At 40.1% G+C, this 19,600-nt stretch overlaps 1 protein-coding gene across 4 annotated transcripts in view; it reads left to right on the top strand.

The window, feature by feature from the left end:
• SCUBE3 (signal peptide, CUB domain and EGF like domain containing 3) overlaps positions 1-19,600 on the top strand; it is a 159,336-nt gene that overhangs the window by 133,417 nt on the left and 6,319 nt on the right. For 3 of the 4 annotated variants that reach the window (XM_040337787.1, XM_040337786.1, XM_040337785.1), the window contains 6 exons: positions 273-476; positions 5,509-5,670; positions 5,775-5,942; positions 6,810-6,971; positions 11,308-11,505; positions 16,518-16,670. In XM_040337787.1, the coding sequence (XP_040193721.1) occupies positions 273-476; positions 5,509-5,670; positions 5,775-5,942; positions 6,810-6,971; positions 11,308-11,505; positions 16,518-16,670 (1,047 nt within the window). Of the gene's footprint in view, positions 1-272; positions 477-5,508; positions 5,671-5,774; positions 5,943-6,809; positions 7,001-11,307; positions 11,506-16,517; positions 16,671-19,600 lie in introns of those variants that run through there. The other variant, XM_040337788.1, reaches the window with a different exon arrangement.

The following is a 19,600-nucleotide window of genomic DNA, read 5'->3' as shown; positions in this document are numbered from 1 at the left end:
AGATCAGAATAATAAAAAATTTGCCACATAAAATGTGATGGCATGAAAAATTGAAGCGTGATGAAATGCAGGTGAAATAAAACTAGAAGTTTGGAATTGTTTAGAAGTTCTGTGTTAAGCTTTATACCAATGTAAAGAAGTTTAGATAGAGATAGATTATTACTAAGGTTTATTTGGAGTTCAGCCGTGGTTCATTTGTTGGGTTACATATAGGGGTTTTAGTTTAAAAAAAGCTGTACCTTGTCAAATATTTTTAATTTTTATTTTCCCAGCAAGTTGTTCACTGACATGCCTCCGCCAACGACTGGAACGCAAGATTAAATCCATACTGAAATCTTTGAGGAAATCTATTAATCAAGAAAGATTTGTGATACGTTTAGCATCTGTAGAATATGAGGTAGCACAGAAGGGTGGCACAGCAACTGAAAGGGGAGAAAACTGCACTCCAGGACATCACAAAATGTGGGGAAAATGTGGTAAGGAGGAAGGATATTTGCTTTCAATCACTAAAGGAGAATGAGAAAATAGAATGAAAACTTTGTTTCTTAAGGAATACCCAGAGTAAATCCAAGCAGGATGAATGGAAAAAACACAAATGGATTCCTCCACCCACACAAGCGAAATGGAGGGAGGAATCCACCCAGCTGAGACATTGTATTCTGACAGTAGGACTGTTTGGTTACTATGCACAACTGCATTAGATTCTGTATGCACTAGTTTTAGCAACCCCCCCCCCCCCTAAATACAAGTTCTTGAATGTGGAATACTGTACATGCAAACTTCTTAATACAACATTGAAATACATAAAAGTTAATTATTTTACCCACCAAAGGATTTGTGATTCTCATCAGAAGGCCTTGTAATCTAGCCCCACCTGCAAGACAAATGGGTTGAGTAGGGGACCAACTGTATGTGCAGATTATATGGTAAATTAACAGTATAGTTTGGTCCAAATAACATCCCAGCCAGTGACTGCCCTCACCTCATAAAATAATGCTCAGAGATAGCACTGTGCAAAGAAATAGATTCATATTGGCTAAAAGTGTTTGAGGAAGAAGGGATTAGTAGGTGTTGGCGCCTACTTGTGTAACCCAATATGAATTAAATGCAATATTGCATCATAAATAATTAACTGACCCTCAATATGTGGTTATAAGTGCACATGCAGTGCTAGCTGAATCTGTGTTCACAGGTGTTGGTCCAATTGTGAAAATGTAACATCAATGAATGTGAATATAAGTATAAATGAACCAATCCTAATATTAAATGCCTAGTGCTATGTACCAATAATAAAATTAAATATAATAATGATAATAATTAATATCAATAATATAAAAATTAAAAATTATATGTAATATATAGTCCATATATCTTTAAAGTGCTCGGTGATAGTTATATAAATTCTTTGTGCCGGTATATGGAAGTGCTGTATACTTCATGCAAAGTGCTGCGTGCAACACTTAACCTGCCTGGCGGTCTTCCCGAGTCTGACTCGGGGTTAGATTTTCCTGCTGCGAGCGGAAACCCAGAGTCAGACTCGGGCTTGCCTCGCTAGATCCACAGGCACAAGTTACTTACCTTGTCCCTGGATCCAGCGATGCCACCGCGCTGTGTGAGCGAGCGGGACCTCGCTCGATTCACACAGTGCCTCCGTGTGACGCCGATCTCCGTTCCCTGCGACGTTACGACGCACGGGGACGGAGAACGGCGCCAAATTCAAAAAAGTAAACAAACACCTTACATACAGTATACTGTAATCTTATAGATTACAGTACTGTATGTAAAAAAAACACACCCCCCTTGTCCCTAGTGGTCTGTCCTGTGTCATGCATGTCATTTTATATAATAAAAACGTTTCTTTCTCCCTGCAAACTGTAGATTGTCCATAGCAACCAAAAGTGTCCCTTTATGTCAAAAATAGTTTTAGATCAGCTAAAAAACAGCGATAATAAATTATAATCACTTGCAGAATTGTGCGATAGCGATTTGTGGGGAAATTCGTCATAAAAAAAAAAAAAATAATGACAGCAACAATTCTGCAACTGAGCAAATTTCAGTGATTTTGATTTGATTACATTATTGAATAATTTTTATTATAATTATATTATTATTTGTTATAATTATTTATAATTATTTATTATATTATAATTTATAATTTTGTTTTTAAAAAAATGTCATACCTGGGATGCCTATTAGAATCTTGTTTGGTCAGATTTAAGTGAGTTATTTCTAAAAATTACAGACCTACAATATAAAACGCCAAATTTCCTTGCAAATAATGGTACCGCTTTTAGCATGTTTTTTCTGACAGAATCATACCGCCAGGGAGGTTAATGTATTAATCTTGTGTCCACTCTGTGCTCCCTTCCTTCATGCTCTGATGTGTCCCGCACTCACCAGATTAAAATCCCCTCCTGGGGTAGCAAGCCTCCACAGTGTATGCCCTGTGTTGCACTCTGGCAAATCTCTGTCTCCCTGTATGGCTCTCTCCAGTATTCGGCTCAAAGAAAAAAAATGCCCAAATAGTGTGATATCGTATAAAATCGTGCATTTATTAATAAAAAATCGCTAGGTACTCACATTTAGAATGTTCAAAACAAGCGTTGTATGTAAAGCCTCGGAAGTGTTTGTGACCAGCATGAGGTCCGCTCGACCGGTTTCGTCGTGATGACGTCGAGCGGTTACAAACACTTCCAAGGTTTTAATCTGGTGAGTGCGGGACACATCAGAGCATAAAGGAAGGAAGCACAGAGTGGACACAAGATTAATACATTAAGTGTGGCACACAGCACTTTGCATGAAGTATACAGCACTTCCATATAACGGCATGAAGAATTTATATAACTATCACCCAGCACTTTAAAGATATATGGACTATATATTACATATCATTTTTAATTTTTATATTATTGATATTATTATCATTATTATATTTAATTTTATTATTGGTACATAGCACTAGGCATTTAATATTAGGATTGGTTCATTTATACATATATTCACATTAATTGATGTTAAATTTGCACAATTGGACCAACACCTGTGAACACAGATTCAGCTAGCACTGCATGTGCACTTATAACCACATATTGAGGGTCAGTTAATTATTTATGATGCAACATTGCATTTAATTCATATTGGGTTACACAAGTAGGCGCCTTCACCTACTAATCCCTTCTTCCATACTGTATTCCACTTCGGTGGGATACATATGTAGGGGCAGCCACTTTTCATAATTGTACACATCTGTACCTCTTGCAGCTATTTATACATCATCCCTCTTGCAGCATATATTTTTAAAAACTAACCTCCGTGGCGCGGATTCATTTCACTTTTCTAAAAGTGTTTGAGAGTTACTGTGCAAGAGTATTATAAGGCTGATATCAAGACAGATTTACTAACTTTATGCTAATTATAAGTATGAATAAAAATAATTTGCCAATGAATTCCTCAATAGTAAATGGTGTTATACAGTTGTGCTCATAAGTTGGCAGAATTTATGATTTATTGGCCATTTTTCAGGGTAATATGAATAATAACACAAAAACTTATCTTTCACTCATGGTTAGTGTTTGGCTGAAGCCATTTATTATCAATCAAATGTGTTTACTCTTTTTAAATCATGCAAAAATACAAAGGAAACTTGGACAGCCGCACTCCAAAAATGTTCTTTTTATTAAAATCGATCACAAAATAAACATGCCACAGCAAAAAAATTGGAACAAAAGCTAACGTTTCGCACTGTAGCTTCAGTGCTTAGTCATAGCTAGTACTAGCGAAACGTTAGCTTTTCTTCCAATTTTTTTGCTGTGGCATGTTTATTTTGTGATCGATTTTAATTAAAAGAACATTTTTGGAGTGCGGCTGTCCAAGTTTCCTTCGTATTTTTGCATCACTATTGCATTGCCGGCACCCATGGTTTGGTTCCAGTGAGGAGGTTTTTTGAAGACTACTGAGCGGTTATTTTCTCTCTCTTTTTAAAACATAATGACAACAGAAACGACCCAAATGACCCCGATCAAAAGTTTACATACCCCAGCTCTTAATACCGTGTATTGCCCCCTTTAACATCAATGACAGCTTGAAGTCTTTTGTGGTATTTGTGGATGAGGCTCTTTATCTTCTCAGATGGTAAAGCTGCCCATTCCTCTTGGCAAAAAGTCTCCAGTTCCTGTAAATTCTTGAGCTGTCTTGCATGAACTGCATGTTTGAGATCTGCCCAGTGGCTCAATGATATTGAAGTCAGGAGACTGAGATGGCCACTCCAGAACCTTCACTTTATTCTGCTGTAGCTAATGACAGGTCAACTTGGCCCTGTGTTTTGGATCATTGTCATGTTGCAATGTCAACGCACGTCCCATGCACAGCTTCCTGGCTGATGGATGCAAATTTTCTCCAGTATTTTTTGATAACATACTGCATTCGTCTTGTCAACAATTTTTACCAAATTTCCTGTGCTTTGTAGCTCACACATCCCCAAAACATCAGTGATCCACCTCCGTGTTTCACAGTAGGAATGATGTACCTTTCATCATAGGCCTTGTTGACTCCTCTCCAAATGTAGTGTTTATGGTTGTGGCCAAAAAGCTCAATTTTGTTCTCATCACTCCAAATGACTTTATGCCAGAAGATTTCAGGCTTGTCTCTGTGCTGTTTGGTGTATTGTAAGTGGGATACTTTGTGGCATTTGCATAGAAATGGCTTTCTTTTGGAGACTCGACCATGCAGGCCATCTTTCTTCTAATGTCTCCTTATTGTGCATCTTGAAACAGCCACACCACATGTTTTCAGAGAGTCCTGTATTTCACCTGAAGTTATTTGTGGGTTTTTCTTTGCATCACAAACAACATTCTCAATTCCTTGGATATCTTTTTATATCCCTTTACTGTTTTATACAGTTCAACTACCTTTTCCCGCAGATCCTTTGACAATTCTTTTACTTTCCCATGACTCCAGAAACGTCAGTGCCGCACTGGTTGAAAGATGCAAGGGTCTGTCAGGTGTCCAGAAACTCATTGACCTTTTATTCACACACACTAATTACAAGCAAACAGATCACGGGTGAGGATGGTTACCTCTAATAGCCATTCAAACCCCTTTGTGTCAACTTGTGTGCATGTTATCGGGCCAAAATAACCAGGGTATGTAAACTTTTGATCAGGGTAATTTGGGTAGCTTCTGTTGTCATAATGATTTAAAAAAAAGTAAACACAGTTGATTGATAATAAATGGCTTCAGCCAAACACTAATCATGAGTGAAAGAAATGTTTTTGTGTTATCATTCATATTCTCTGAAAAATGGCCAAGAAATCATAAATTCTGCCAGGGTAAACGTATGAGTACAACTGTATATGCCTGCAGTACAGCTTTAATTTGTTTTCTGTATTACATTTCAGAAAACATGTAGCTTGCCACTAAGGTATTTCAGCATTTCAATTGTTATGCTTATTTAAAAAAATAAGTGACACTTCCTTCGTTTTTTTTCTTACACTTTTCCCTGTCTCTCAGCTAGCTGCCCTCCTGGCACATATTACAATGGTCAACTGGATCAGTGTCAAACATGTCCACATGGGACTTTCCAGGAAAAAGAAGGGCAACTGTTATGTGACCTGTGCCCAGGGCCAGAAGCCAGTGGACCACCAGGAGCCATTAATATTACAGCTTGTACTGGTATGATCATACAGTGAGCACTTTAAACTGCTAGACTAGTAAATTATCTGACATAGGTTTTTTTTATTCTGATATAATAAAAATTGTTTTTATAATCTTTTCAGGTCAGTGCCTTTCAGGCCAATTCTCTACAGATGGCTATCGACCTTGTCAATTGTGTCCACGTGGTATGTACCAACCAGAAGCTGGGCGCATGCAATGCATATCTTGTGGAGGAGGACTGAGCACTAGACATGAAGGAGCTGTATCTTTCCAAGACTGTGAAGCTAAGGGTAAGGTACCTTACACAATACATACATATGCAATCTATTTTCATATTTTTTTCAACTCTAATTTGAATAAAACCTTGGTCCAGTGCAGCAGGACAGCTAAAGGCAATACCAATTAGCCTGCATCCAAATACACCATTGTTATGTCCTTAGTAATGCCTCCTCCTCTTGCAGTGCTGGCTGCTAGTATGTGCTTCTTATATTTCAGTTGCTTCCAGCATCAAAGTGAGACACAGGCTGCTTGTGTCAGGAAGTACTTTCGACGACAAATCCTACTAATGTAGCCCAAGTAGGGCATGACATAGCCTAGCACTAATATTTTTAAAACTTTCTGGACCTCTGCTGTACATCCCAGCAACTCTTCTGCCACATACTGGGTGACACAATGTTTTTTTTTTTACTAAAGACAAATCCACTTTGCACTTTACAAGTGAAAACTATAACTGCAAAGTGCACTTGAAATTGCACTTGGAAGTGCAGTCGCTGTAGATCCGAGTGGGACATGCAAGGAGAATAAAACGCATTTTAGCTTGCACGTGATTGGATAATAAAATCAGCAGAGCTTCCCTTCATTTCAGATCTACCCCTCAGATTTACAGTGACTGCACTCTCAGTGCAATTTCAAGTGCACTTTGCACTTGTAGTTTGTAGTTGTATTGCAAAGTGGATTTGCCTTTCGTAAATAACCCCCAAGGTGATGCTTATTTCTCCTAAAGTAATCCCCAAGATTTTGTTACCCTTTTACAACACATATTCTGTACTATATTTATTCCAAGATATGTATTGTTCTAATCCCCCACTTTTTAGACTTACTGAAGTAATGATTAACTGTTTTTAATTTTTACTTTACCCCTCTTTTCTCTCCCACAGTCCAGTGCTCACCAGGCCATTACTATAACACAACTCTACATCGCTGCATTCGCTGTACGATTGGCTTTTATCAGCCTGAATTCCGGCAGAACTTCTGTATTGCATGTCCTGGAAACTCCAGCACGGACTTCGATGGCTCCACCAGTGCCGCCCAGTGCAAGAGTGAGGGGACATAGCGGGACAGCAAGAAGGTCATGGGGGTGGAATAAAAGGAAATGTTACTCAGCTAGGAAGATGGTAGGGGAGGGAATGGAAACGCAAGTAACAGTATATGACTATCTGACAAGATCACAGAAAGTCAAATATACTGTATATATTATGTGCAACACAGGTTTTCTAAGTCAAAATATGCTGGCCAAAAATTACGGCAGCTCAAAATTTTTACATCACTGCCAGCAATTGATATCCCTAATAATAATATTGCCTTTCATTGGAAAAAGTGGTTTATTCCCAACATTTTAGTAATGATAGTATATATTGACGTCACTGTAATTTGTGTGATTGGGCACTGCAGCTTAAACACTGGTGCTGGTCAGACTCTTGCAAGACACCAAACAATCTGCAGCTATTTACTATTTTTGAGCACCGAAATTATCAAACAAATGTTCCTCCAATCTCTGTTATCAAATCATTCAAAAAAATTATTGCAGATTGCAGTCAATCTTTATTAAAAGGTGGTGGAAAGCTTCCAACTTTGCTATTGTAAAATGTATGGTCAGCATGACACTCTAAGGCACACGAGATCCTCGTCGGCTTCCTCGGCCAAAAGTGTACACACGACCGAGTTTCTCGGCAGAATTCAGCCAGAAACTCGATCGGAGCCGTATTCTGCCGAGAAACCCGGTCGTGTGTACACTTTTGGCCGAGGAAGCCGACGAGGATCTCGTCGGGCCAAATAGAGAGCATGTTCTCTATTTCCTCGTTGTTCAATGGGAAATTTCGGCTCGCCGAGATCCTCGGCGGCTTCACAAGGAACTCGACGAGCAAAACGATGTGTTTTTCCCGTCGAGTTTCTCGGACGTGTGTACGGGGCCTGAGGCCTCGTACACACAACCGTTTTCCTCAACAGAATCCATCAAGAAACTTGGTGGCAGAGCTTTTTTGCCGAGGAAAACGGCCGTGTGTATGTTTTTCGTCGAGAAAACTGTTGTGGAACTCGATGAGAAAAAAAGAGAACAAGTTCTCTTTTTCCTCGTCGGGAATCTCAATTTCCTCATTGTGTTTCTTGTCGGGCTGGTTTACGACGAGAAACACGTTCGTGTGTATGCTTAGAAACCCGCGCATGCTCAGAATAAAGTATGAGATGGGAGCGTGCCTTCGGTAAAAGTAGCGTTTGTAATGGAGATAACACATTCGTCACGCTGTAGCAGACTAAAAAGCGCGAATCGTCTCTCACCAAACATTTACTTAACACGCAGTAACATGAGATTAGCAAAAGCAGTCAGTGGAATCAAACTTCCCCTTTATAGTGCCTTTATAGTGTCGTCTTACGTGTTGTACGTCACCGCGTTTGAGAACGACGAGATTTTGTCTTGACAGTGTGTACGCAAAGAAAGCTTGTCAAGATTCTCGACAAGCCTAACAAGGAACCCGTCGAGGAAAACGATGTTTCATTTACGACGAGTTCCTCGGTCGTGTGTACGAGGCCTCACGATCAACACCCAAGCTGTAGTCATAAGCTGTACAAATAAATATCAATCCCACTGTCTTCTCTGACCTTCTGGTCAAATAGGGTGATTGACTTGAAATTTAGCTTAAATAAAATATCTAGAAGATTAAAAAATTATAATTAGAAATTTGTGAGTAATAAAGGTTACCTGTGCTGTACAACCACAAGGCGGTACAGTGACCATCTAACAATTAGGACTGTGATGGTAGACCAAACAGTCCCACTAGCCAAAGAAAAGTCAACTTAAAGGAGAACTTCCTTTTCCTCTGAGATATCTACTGTTACCTTAAAGCCACCATTTAATTACTAAGGGACAGACGGTGTCTTTCTGAGGATGAAGACCACTAAACTATTCAGAAAATATTAATGTACTGTGAGGTTTTAAGGCACTAGAATTCCATGATGAATAAATTAAGTAACTTTTGCTTAAAGAACATAGCATTTACAGTAGCATTATGTATGCATAAATATGACACATTACCCTGATGTAATTGAAAAAAATAAAAACAAATTCTGCTTTTTCTGTTAGCACAGAAACTTAATTTGTTTTCATGTCTCCAACAGTCTGGCAGATGTTAAAAATGTTAACAAATTATCTCACAATGGTCTTAAAAGAAGAGAGGCACAGACACATATAGTCCCGTGGAGCGTGTACTTTGCAAACTAGCACCTAGGATTGGAAACAAAATCATTAATTAGTTATGCTGCCACCAGAAATTATTTACTTTTCAAACTATTTTTATTGCTCAGTAAGTTTTCTTAAAGCCAGACTCTGGGATGATGTTGATAGGAAGAGAAAGCAGAGTGAGGCCCTGTACACACGACCGAGTTTCTCGGCAGAATTCAGCCAGAAACTCGGTTCAGAGCTGAATTCTGCCGAGAAACCCGGCCGTGTGTACACTTTCGGCCGAGGAAGCCGACGAGGACCTCGGCGAGGAAATAGAGAACATGTTCTCTATTTCCTCATTGTTCAATGGCAAAAGTCGGCCCGCCGAGTTCCTCGGCGGCTTCCACACTGAACTCGACGAGGAACTCGATGTGTTTGGCACGTCGAGTTCCTCGGTCGTGTGTATGGGGCCTGACAGAGAGATACGCTCATCACTGTGCTGATTCTCCTTTCACTGTTCAGTCACAAGCTGATGGCGGGTTCAGGATCGCCAGAGGAAGTGAGTTGAGAGATGTTGGCTTGGTTGTTTTATCTTGTATCTTGTTATTTTTGGCTGGAGCTTTGATTCAAGGGTCTGCTGTAGAAAACAAAGCATAAATAAAGGCATTTTTTTTTAATTTCAAACAAAGTGGCGATAGATTAGAACGCCTGTCAGGTTTTTGTTGTTTGTCATTATTGCTGTCTGTGCCCCACCCAGAAGATTTACCCTCTCTATTATCAATCGTGAAAGTAAAACAAGATCACAAATTTTGGGTTGAATAGTAATATAGGGCATATCTTCCAATGGGGACTCTAGTTCTGGTGGCCCTTGTGACAACCAGGGATCCTCTCACTTTGGAGGCATTTTCTCTCACTTCCTGGTTTGGCTATGGGAGAGGAAGTGAATGTAAACCTCCCCAATGGGTGGCAAAAAAAAACATCTGGGTTTTAACCCTACCTTACTCTATCCTCCCCCCAAAACAAAAATTGCACAAGTATCAAAATCATTTTAAAAACACATTAACTACTTGCCGACCTGCCGCCGTCATTTTACGGCGGCAGATTGGCTCCCCTGCGCGAAAGCCCATAGCTATACGTCGGCTCTCGCGCAGGCCACTAGACTCCTGACTCCCGTGCTTGTGCCCAGCGCACACGCGATCGCTGGTTACAGAGCGGGGAACAGGAGCTGTGTGTGTAAACACACAGCTCCCAGTCCTGTCAGGGAGGGAAATGCTGATCTTTTGTTCATACAATGTATGAACAGAAGATCGGTCATTTCCCCTAGTGAGGCCACCCCCCCTACAGTTAGAACACACCCAGGGAACATACTTAACCCCTTCCCCTAGTGTTAACCCCTTCACTGCCAGTGGCATTTATATAGTAATCCAATGCATTTTTATAGCACTGATCACTATAAAAATGCCAATGGTCCCAAAAATGTGTCAAAAGTGTCCGAGGTGTCCGTCATAATGTCGCAGTACCGAAAAAAATCGCTGATCGCCGCCATTACTTGTAAAAAAAAAATATTAATAAAAATGCCATAAAAATACCCCCTATTTTGTAAACGCTATAACTTTTGCGCAAACCAATCAATAAACGTTTATTGCGATTTTTTTTTACGAAAAATATGTAGAAGAATACGTATCGGCCTAAACTGAGGAAAAAAAACGTTTTTTTTATATATTTTTGGGGGATATTTATTATAGCAAAAAGTAAAAAATATTCATTTTTTTCAAAATTGTCGCTCTATTTTTGTTTATAGCGCAAAAACTAAAAACCGCAGAGGTGATCAAATACCACCAAAAGAAAGCTCCATTTGTGGGGAAAAAAGGACGGCAATTTTGTTTGGGAGCCATGTCGCACGACCGCGCAATTGTCAGTTAAACCGATGCAGTGCCGAATCGCAAAAAGTGCTCTGGTCTTTGACCACCAATATGGTCCGGGGGTTAAGTGGTTAAAAAATCAGCAAATATGCACTGCAGTTGCATTCCATAGTTGCATTGGAAATCAGATGAAACTGTAGTTGCATCAGTTTGAGACAGGCCTTTAACAACTACAGTTAAATGATGCTTAACCTACATTGCATGTGACAAGTGTAGGGAAAGGAAAATCATTGTTTATCTCTGTTTCCTAAAGAGGAGTTTGTATTATAAAACTGATCCAACCTTACCTTTTTTTTGCAGACCGGCATTGTGGAGGGGAACTGGGGGATTACACTGGTTTTCTAGAGTCACCAAATTATCCAGGAAACTACCCTTCTAGTGTTGAATGTACATGGAACATCAATCCGCCCCCCAAACGTAAAATTCTGCTGGTGGTACCTGAGATTTTTCTGCCCTCTGAAGATGAGTGTGGAGATGTACTGGTCATGCGCAAAAATGGTAAATGCATTGAGCCTGCATGCTATAATAAAACTGGAAATAATTTCTTGTGCGGAAAAAAAAATAGAGATATTAGAGTAGTAGTTATAATTATGGAGTAATAGTGGTAATCTTTCTGGTGAATTATAATACCAATTAAAGATTTGCTGTTTCTCTTCAAGATTTTGTATGTTATTTGTATCAGCCCTTTTAGCTATTAGACTGTAAGCTAGTGGTGGTCAACTTGGTTCTGACTCCCAATGATAGCTTTGTTTTTGTAAATTTACTATAATTAGTACTATATATTGCATCACACCCAGGAGAAAATAATCTGTGTAAAACCTTCATGAGGTTAATTTAAGATCAACATAATCAGGTTTGCACGGGTACAACAATGGCATGCCAGCAACATTTTCACAGGTTTGCAATGGTAAAAATTCCAAATAACATTGTGCTCATTTACCCAATAGTTAGTCAGGTTAAACAAAGACACCTTTCCATCTAGGTTAATCAATAATTTAAAAAAAAAACACACACACACAAATATAAAATCTCCATACACTATCCTATACCCACAGATGATCCAAAGGAAAGCAAAAAAAACAATAAAGCATGATTTAATTTGCTCCAGTGGGGGGAAACAATTAATTTCTGATCCATTATTACCTTTAATTAGTATCCATTTACATTTTGTGCATTTAGAAATGCATCAAGCTTTTTTTTTATCTACTGAGCTAGGCAGAACCAGTCCCTGAGAGTCTATTGTACATTTTCACAGATTTTACTTAAATCTATTTTCCTCCAGACATAAAGAGTACTTCCTTTTCCTCTGTAATGGCCTGAAAGTGAATAACTCTACACCAACTTTACTGCATAGACCACTTATGTATTTATAAATGTTGATCATTCCCCCACTAAATTGCCTCCTTACAAGAGAGAATAAATTCAGTTCCTCTAAAGGACATAGCTGAGCTTCTCCATGCCTCTTTCCCAGTTTGGTTGCTCCTCCCTGCACTTTCTCCAGTTCCCCAATACAGCAGTCTATACATTTTCTAATACAAGAAAGAAATTTGCTTGCTTTAGAAACTGCAGCTTAGCATTGCATGCCATTATTAAGTCTGTGATCTCCCAGAAAACCCAGATCCATGTTTTATGGTTCAATACGTTTTTATTCGTTTCATAAAACACTGTTTTCAAACAGAAAGCAAAAGAAACAAGAAACCGGACTAGGTGCCCGACAAAGGGCTACCCAATCCACAAAACATGAAACATACACATTCAGTAACACGTAAGTGGGTGCGTACAAATGATTACCACATAATTACATTGGCAAAGCCAATGATGACTTCCCCCAGCCCGGGTGCCCATATGGGAACCTGCTGCGACCTGGACCCAGGGAAGAAAAAGGGAGGCAGCTGAGGCAGTAGTGCCGGTAGTGTCAAATTTCAGTGAATTTGCACAGCACGCCAGAACCAAAACTAACACATAGGGCTTACGGGGTGTATGTGCATATATATTGCGGCCAATCAGAAGTGGCCCAAAGAAGAAGAGTAAAAGACAAAGAAGAAGGAGAGGAGGGAGAGTCCAAGAGAGAGGGTGGAGGGGGAGGGGAGTAGTAGAAACGGCGTAACTCAGGTCCAGCGCAGAATGCCCTGCCTTTCTTTTTTTTTTTTTTCTTCCTTCCCTCTTTTCCTTTATCCCAGCCACTATGCAGAGATCCAGGCTAGGGCTCAGCAAGGGATCAGAGGGCCTTTTTGGGTGGGAGTCTGCTCTTGAGTTTATCTGAAGCGGAGTAGTGCCTCCAGACGCTCCAGGTGAAGGAGAAGTTTGCATACCTATCTAGGGACTTGGCATGCAACTCCTCCATAAGCATAATGCCATTCATCTTACTTACCCACTCAACGAGGGTCGGAGGGGAGGAGGTTTTCCAATGTCTAGAAATCAACTGTCGACCTGCGCTAAGAAAGAATTTAAGAAGAGTATGTTTTTGGAATTTGACAGTACCCGGGAGAATGGAGAGGAGAGCAATAGTAGGGGAGGGGGCGAGAGGTTTATCATACAGTTCAGAAAATATTTGGAAGATTTGGTTCCAAAATGGGCGTATCACTTCACAATCCCACCAGATGTGACAATATGTGCCTGTTGCTAAGGAACATCTCCAGCAAGTATCAGAAGCCGATGGAAACATGATCCTGAGGGTGGTCGGTACCCGATACCATCGTGACATCACTTTATAATTTTTTTCCTGAGCATAACTTGAAATAGAGGATTTGTGGGTATAGAGAAAAGCTTTGTGCCAATCAGCCTCAATAATATCCCTCCCTAGTTCCTCCGACCAAGCTGCAGCGTATTTAGGTAAGGAGCTATGGGTGTGGCTTAAGATAATTTTATAGGTCATAGATAGAGTATGGCAGGGGGATTCCGGAAACGAACAGAGTTGTTCGAAACTGGTCAGGGCTCTATGAATCTGTCCTGAGTCATGAAGCTTTTTGCAGTAAGTTGTCAAGTGTAAGCGAGTGAGCCAGGTCACCTTAGAGGGCGCAGGAGTCTCGTTTGTTACAAAGGAGCCAGAAGAGGTATCAACAAAGTGTTGTGCAGTTGGCCAGGAAGCTCTATTGTAGTCATCAAAGAAGTGGGTAGACCTACTCTCAGGGAGAGCTGGGTTGTCAAATAGGGGAGTGACAGATCCATGTTTTAAACCTGATTTTCCACATAGTTGCCCAATTAAAGAGTACAGACTCTTCTATAGCAGTGGCCAAGTGGTTAGCACTTCCACCTAGCAGCACTAGAGTTGTCGGTTTGAATCCCAACCACAGCACAATCTGCCTGGAGTTTGCATGTCTTCCCTGTGCCTGCATGGGTTTCCTCCCAGACTCAAAAGACATTCTGGTAGGTAAATTGGCTCCTGGTTAAAAATAGGCCCTAGTATGTATATGTATGCATGTGAGTTAGGAACCTTAGATTATATGGTTTTTATATAACTCCCTCGTATCTTACCAACTATAGAAGTTAAACTAATCGGTCTGTAGTTACTTGGTAAAGATTTTGATTCCTTTTTTTAAATATAGGCACCACATTGACCTATACGTCAATCCAGTGGTACAATGCCAGTCATTAAAGGGGTGGTTCCCCTAAAAATAAAGTTTTGACATTGCATTTGCTATAATAATTACAGTTAGAATCGGCTGGTTTTATGTAAAAAATACCTCCGTACGTAGCGTTTGTATTATTCGTTCCCACCACCACTTCCGGGTACGATGCTGGCGGTGGGCGTTCCTTATTGATGGACAGGCATCCGACCGACGCATCCATCGCGTCACGAGATGCCGAAAGAAGCCGAACGTCGTTGTGCATGCGCCGTATAGAGCCGCACCGACGTTCGGCTTCTTTCGGCATCTCGTGACGCGATGGATGCGTCGGTTGGATGCCTGTCCATCAATAAGGAACGCCCACCGCCAGCATCGTACCCGGAAGTGGCGGTGGGAACGAATAATACAAACGCTACGTACGGAGGTATTTTTTACATAAAACCAGCCGATTCTAACTGTAATTATTATAGCAAATGCAATGTCAAAACTTTATTTTTAGGGGAACCGCCGCTTTAAAGAGTCTCTAAAATACCTAGTGCTTAGATATAACAGAGCTCACCCCTTTGAGGACCCTTGGGTGTAAGCCATTTGGTCCAGGTGCTTTATTCACTTTTTTTTGTTTAAATGTTTCTGGACCAGTGGCGGCTGGTTCAGGAGGACTTTTGGGGGGCCCTCCAGGTGATATACATGGGACAGAGGCTGTAATTACACAGATAAAGGGGTACAGGGGTGTGATCACATAGGACAGGGGGGTACAGGGCTGTGATCACACAGATAAAGGGGTACAAGGCTACTCTACTACAAGTTCTACTCTACTACAGCTCTACTTTATCTTAGTATATATGTTGATAACCAAATTAAGTATACCAAGATATGACATGGATTGCACAGCAGGCACATATTTGTATTGTTATCTATATTCTTCAATCTGTTCCTGATGGCACCATACAGATCTATCCCATGTCATCCCCACTGTCTGGTGTGTCTTATCTGTCACGGTCACTGATAATTTACTTGTCTGTGGGATTTCAGCAGCTTTATATTCTTTTTGATAGTTAGTTTCTGCAAAACGGCTTGAAGGATGAAGATCTCTGAATCCATGATGTGCCAGAATCAAGCTGTCACCCACCACTGGCAGGAGAAATACAAACAAAAGGAAGGGGCTTCAATTAGTTTAAGTTTGATACGATCACGTACCTGTGAGGGGGTGCCAGACCTTGTAGAGACCTGTTGGTCCTGCACAGTGGACGGCTACACAGATGATACGGGCTGGGGGGCAGGGCCATGGGCTGGGGGGTAGCGGCCCCTTGTGGATCGGCCGCCATTGTTCTGGACCATGTCAATTTTGAGCCTTTGTGGATCATTTGGAGGTAAGTCAATACTATCTTCATTAAGGACTTGAGCTTCCACATTTTCCTTTGTATATACTGGGCTGAAGAAGGTGTTTAAAACATTTGCCTTTTGCAAACTGTCATTTTTTTTAAATTTTTGCAACCTTGAATACCTTTTTCCATATTCTGTTATTTTCTTTGCAACTTTTAAATTATGATAGTATTCCTTCATTTTTTTTTTTTCAAATGCTTTGGATGTGAGCCACATAGGTTTTATTCTTAGCCATTTCTTGTAGGAGTCTCTATGAACAATACTGTAAATTTGGCATGTAATAGATTTCAGAAAATTCCTAACTTTTACTGTTCCAGCAGTGCCATTACTCCAGTCAATTTCAGGGTAGTTAAAATTCACCATTATTACCACTGTCCCAGCCAATATGGATTTGTTGCTTTAATAGTGATTATGCCTATTACCTGTGCAATAAAAAATATTTGGAAACAGACTTATACCCGGTACAAAAGTGGAAAGCAAGGGTATTCAGCTTCCACAGATGCAGCTAAGAATTTTAAAATGTTGTATTTTAACGTGATGGTTTAATTTGTTGCCTTACAGCTTCACCTTCTTCTATCACCACCTATGAAACTTGTCAGACATATGAGCGGCCTATTGCCTTCACAGCACGATCACGCAAGCTTTGGGTACACTTTAAAAGTAATGAGGTCAATGGTGCCCGTGGTTTCCAAGTGCCTTATGTCACATATGATGGTAAGAGCAGACATTGTCTTAAATTTATATTTACAGTTATTTGCTGAACAGAGGTTACTACTAATGGGTTAGATTCTGACATAAGAAGTTGCTTAGCGTAATAGAGCCTTCACAAGTAACATCTTGCTATATTTACAGTTATTTGCTGAACAGAGTTTACTACTAATGGGTTACGATCGTTTTTCGCGATGTGAAAAATTACTTTTTTTTTTAATGTCATTAAAATCGATTGTGTGTGGGCTCCAGAGCATTTTTCGCAACGTTAAAAATGGCCATTAAAAATTTAGAACATCGTCGTAAAAAATGGTCGTGTGTGGGCTTTAACGATGTGAAAATAACGCGCATGCTCAGAAGCAAGTTATGAGACGGGAGCGCTCGTTTTGGTAAAACTAGCGTTCGTAATGGAGATAGCACATTCATCATGCTGTAACAGACTGAAAAGCGCGAATCGTCTCTCACCAAACTTTTACTAACACGAAATCAGCAAAAGCAGCCCCAAGGGTGGCGCCATCCGAATGGTACTTCCCCTTTATAGTGCCGTTGTACGTGTTGTACGCCACCGCGCTTTGCTAGAGCATTTTTTTTTTCACGATCGTGTGTAGGCAAGGCCAGGTTAACAATAATCGGGTTGAAAAATACGTTGTTTTTTCTAGACCATTAAAAAGGGTCGTGTGTACGCGGCATTAGATTCTGACATAAGAAGTTGCTTAGCGTAATAGAGACTTCACAAGTAACACCTTGCTCTGATTGCCATGCTAATAAAATATATCTATTAAAATGACTTCGGTCTGCTTACCAAACGGAATATGATTGTTGCCACTGAGTCCACTGGTTTCATTGGCACCATACAGTGGATAAAGAAAAGATTCACTCCCCTTTAAAGAATTCACATTTTGTTGCTTTGCATCCTGAAATTAAGACACACAAAACTTCAATAGACGCCGAAAAAGCGTTTGACAGAGTAGACTGGGTATTTCTTCAGAACACACTAGAGTATTATGGGGTGGGCCCTAAGATGCTGGGGTGGATAAACGCTCTTTACAATCAACCAACCGCTAGATTTAAGGCAAACGGGACGTATCAGGGCCATTTGAGATGTTGAACGGGACCCAATAGGGGTGTCCCCTGTCCCCCTTATTGTTTATCCTATCTCTAGAACCATTGCTGGCCGGGATTAGAAATAATCCTGACATTATGGGAATTCAGACAGACGACGGGGAACACAAACTTGCGGCGTATGCCAACGATATTTTGCTATACATAATGAACCCAACTATAACTCTCCCTAACTTACTAAAAACTTTTAAATCTTATGGGGAGGTATCAAATTTCAAAATGAATCCCTTAAAATCAGAAATACTTAATATTAGTGTAAATGTACAGGATGAATGTAGATACAAACAAGACTTCCCATTTATTTGGAGAGACACAGAGTTAAAATATTTAAGAGTCAATATAACATCATCACCTGAGTTAATTTACCTACATAATTTTATTCCATTACTGAATGATATTAAAACGGATTTAAATAAAATCGCATCCAGACGAAGATCTATGTTAGGGAGAATAAACAGTTTCAAAATGCTAACCCTCCCCAAAATACTTTATAAAATACAAATGTCATCGATTTCACTTCCGGTAGCTTACTTCAAAACATTAAAAAAGTTATTAAGTGGGTTTATATGGCGGAATAAGAAACCGCATATAAGCAAGGCAATTTTAACAAGAGACAAGGCACGCGGTAGTCTGGGGGTACCGGACATTAACACATATTATATGGCTATTCACATGGCACAGGTGGTTGATTGGGTTAAAGAAAATAAAGAGAAAAGGTGGGTTAAATTAGAAAGTAGCCTAAATAAGTCAATGTTAGGGAAAGAGATTTGGATTCCGGCACAATTTAGACAGCAAAAAGAGCACATGCACATGATTACACTGACATCAATGTCAACATGGGATAGGGTACACAAAAAGGAAAAATGGGGATATAATCCCACTAATTGATACAAATTATTTTGCACCGGGGAAAGTAAGTTTTTTCGGTACTTGGATAAAAAAAACAGATGCACAACTAAGGGACATACTAAAAGACGGAAACATTTGTACTTTTCAGGAACTAAGCAAAAAAAAAGAAATGTTTGAGCTGAATAGGTGGCGATATTTTTAGCTGAAACATTTCGTGGAATCCCTCCCCTATCCGATTAGGTCAAAGGGAAACTTGCTTCCATTAGAGCGTTTGTGTTTAGCGTCGAACGGAAGAGGCGGAATTTCTCTGATTTATAAAATATTGACGGGATTAAAAAATCTGGGGCCACCTCCGTATATAAAAACATGGGAAGAGGAGCTGGAAACAGGTGAAACTGAGATAGACATTGGGAAAATTTTAAAGATGACGCATATTACATCAACTAATTGCGGGCTGACAGAAATGAATTTCAAATGCCTAGCACGTTGGTATATAACCCCGGACATAGCACACCATTATCAAAGGGAAACCGCCAAATTTTGTTGGAGGGGCTGTGTGGAACCGGGAACTCTGTCACACCTATGGTGGACCTGTCCAAAAATGTTAATATACTGGAACAAAGTTATATTAGTAATCGAGGAAATCACAGGAATTAAAATACCTGCTGACCCGTGGGTTTGCTTGTTAAATGGGACAAAAATGGCTATTAAGCAGTATATGAGAACCTTGCTTCCCCATATACTAAATGCAGTGAAAAGTCTGATTCCCAGACAGTGGAAGGACTCTAAGGCCCCGTACACACGATAGAATCCATCCGCTGAAAAATCCCAGCAAATGGGTTTCAGCGGATAGATCCTATGGTGTGTACACTCCAGCGGATCTGTTTCCGCGGATATTTCTCCCCTGGGATGGATTCCAGCAGATCGAATATTTGCTGACATGCCAAACAAATCCATCTGCTGGA

Source organism: Rana temporaria, chromosome 2 (genome assembly GCF_905171775.1).
Source record: "Rana temporaria chromosome 2, aRanTem1.1, whole genome shotgun sequence".
Classification (NCBI taxonomy): Eukaryota; Metazoa; Chordata; class Amphibia; order Anura; family Ranidae; genus Rana; species Rana temporaria.
The sequence above is the reverse complement of the archived record's forward strand: the minus strand, read 5'-3'. Positions and strand labels throughout refer to the sequence as shown.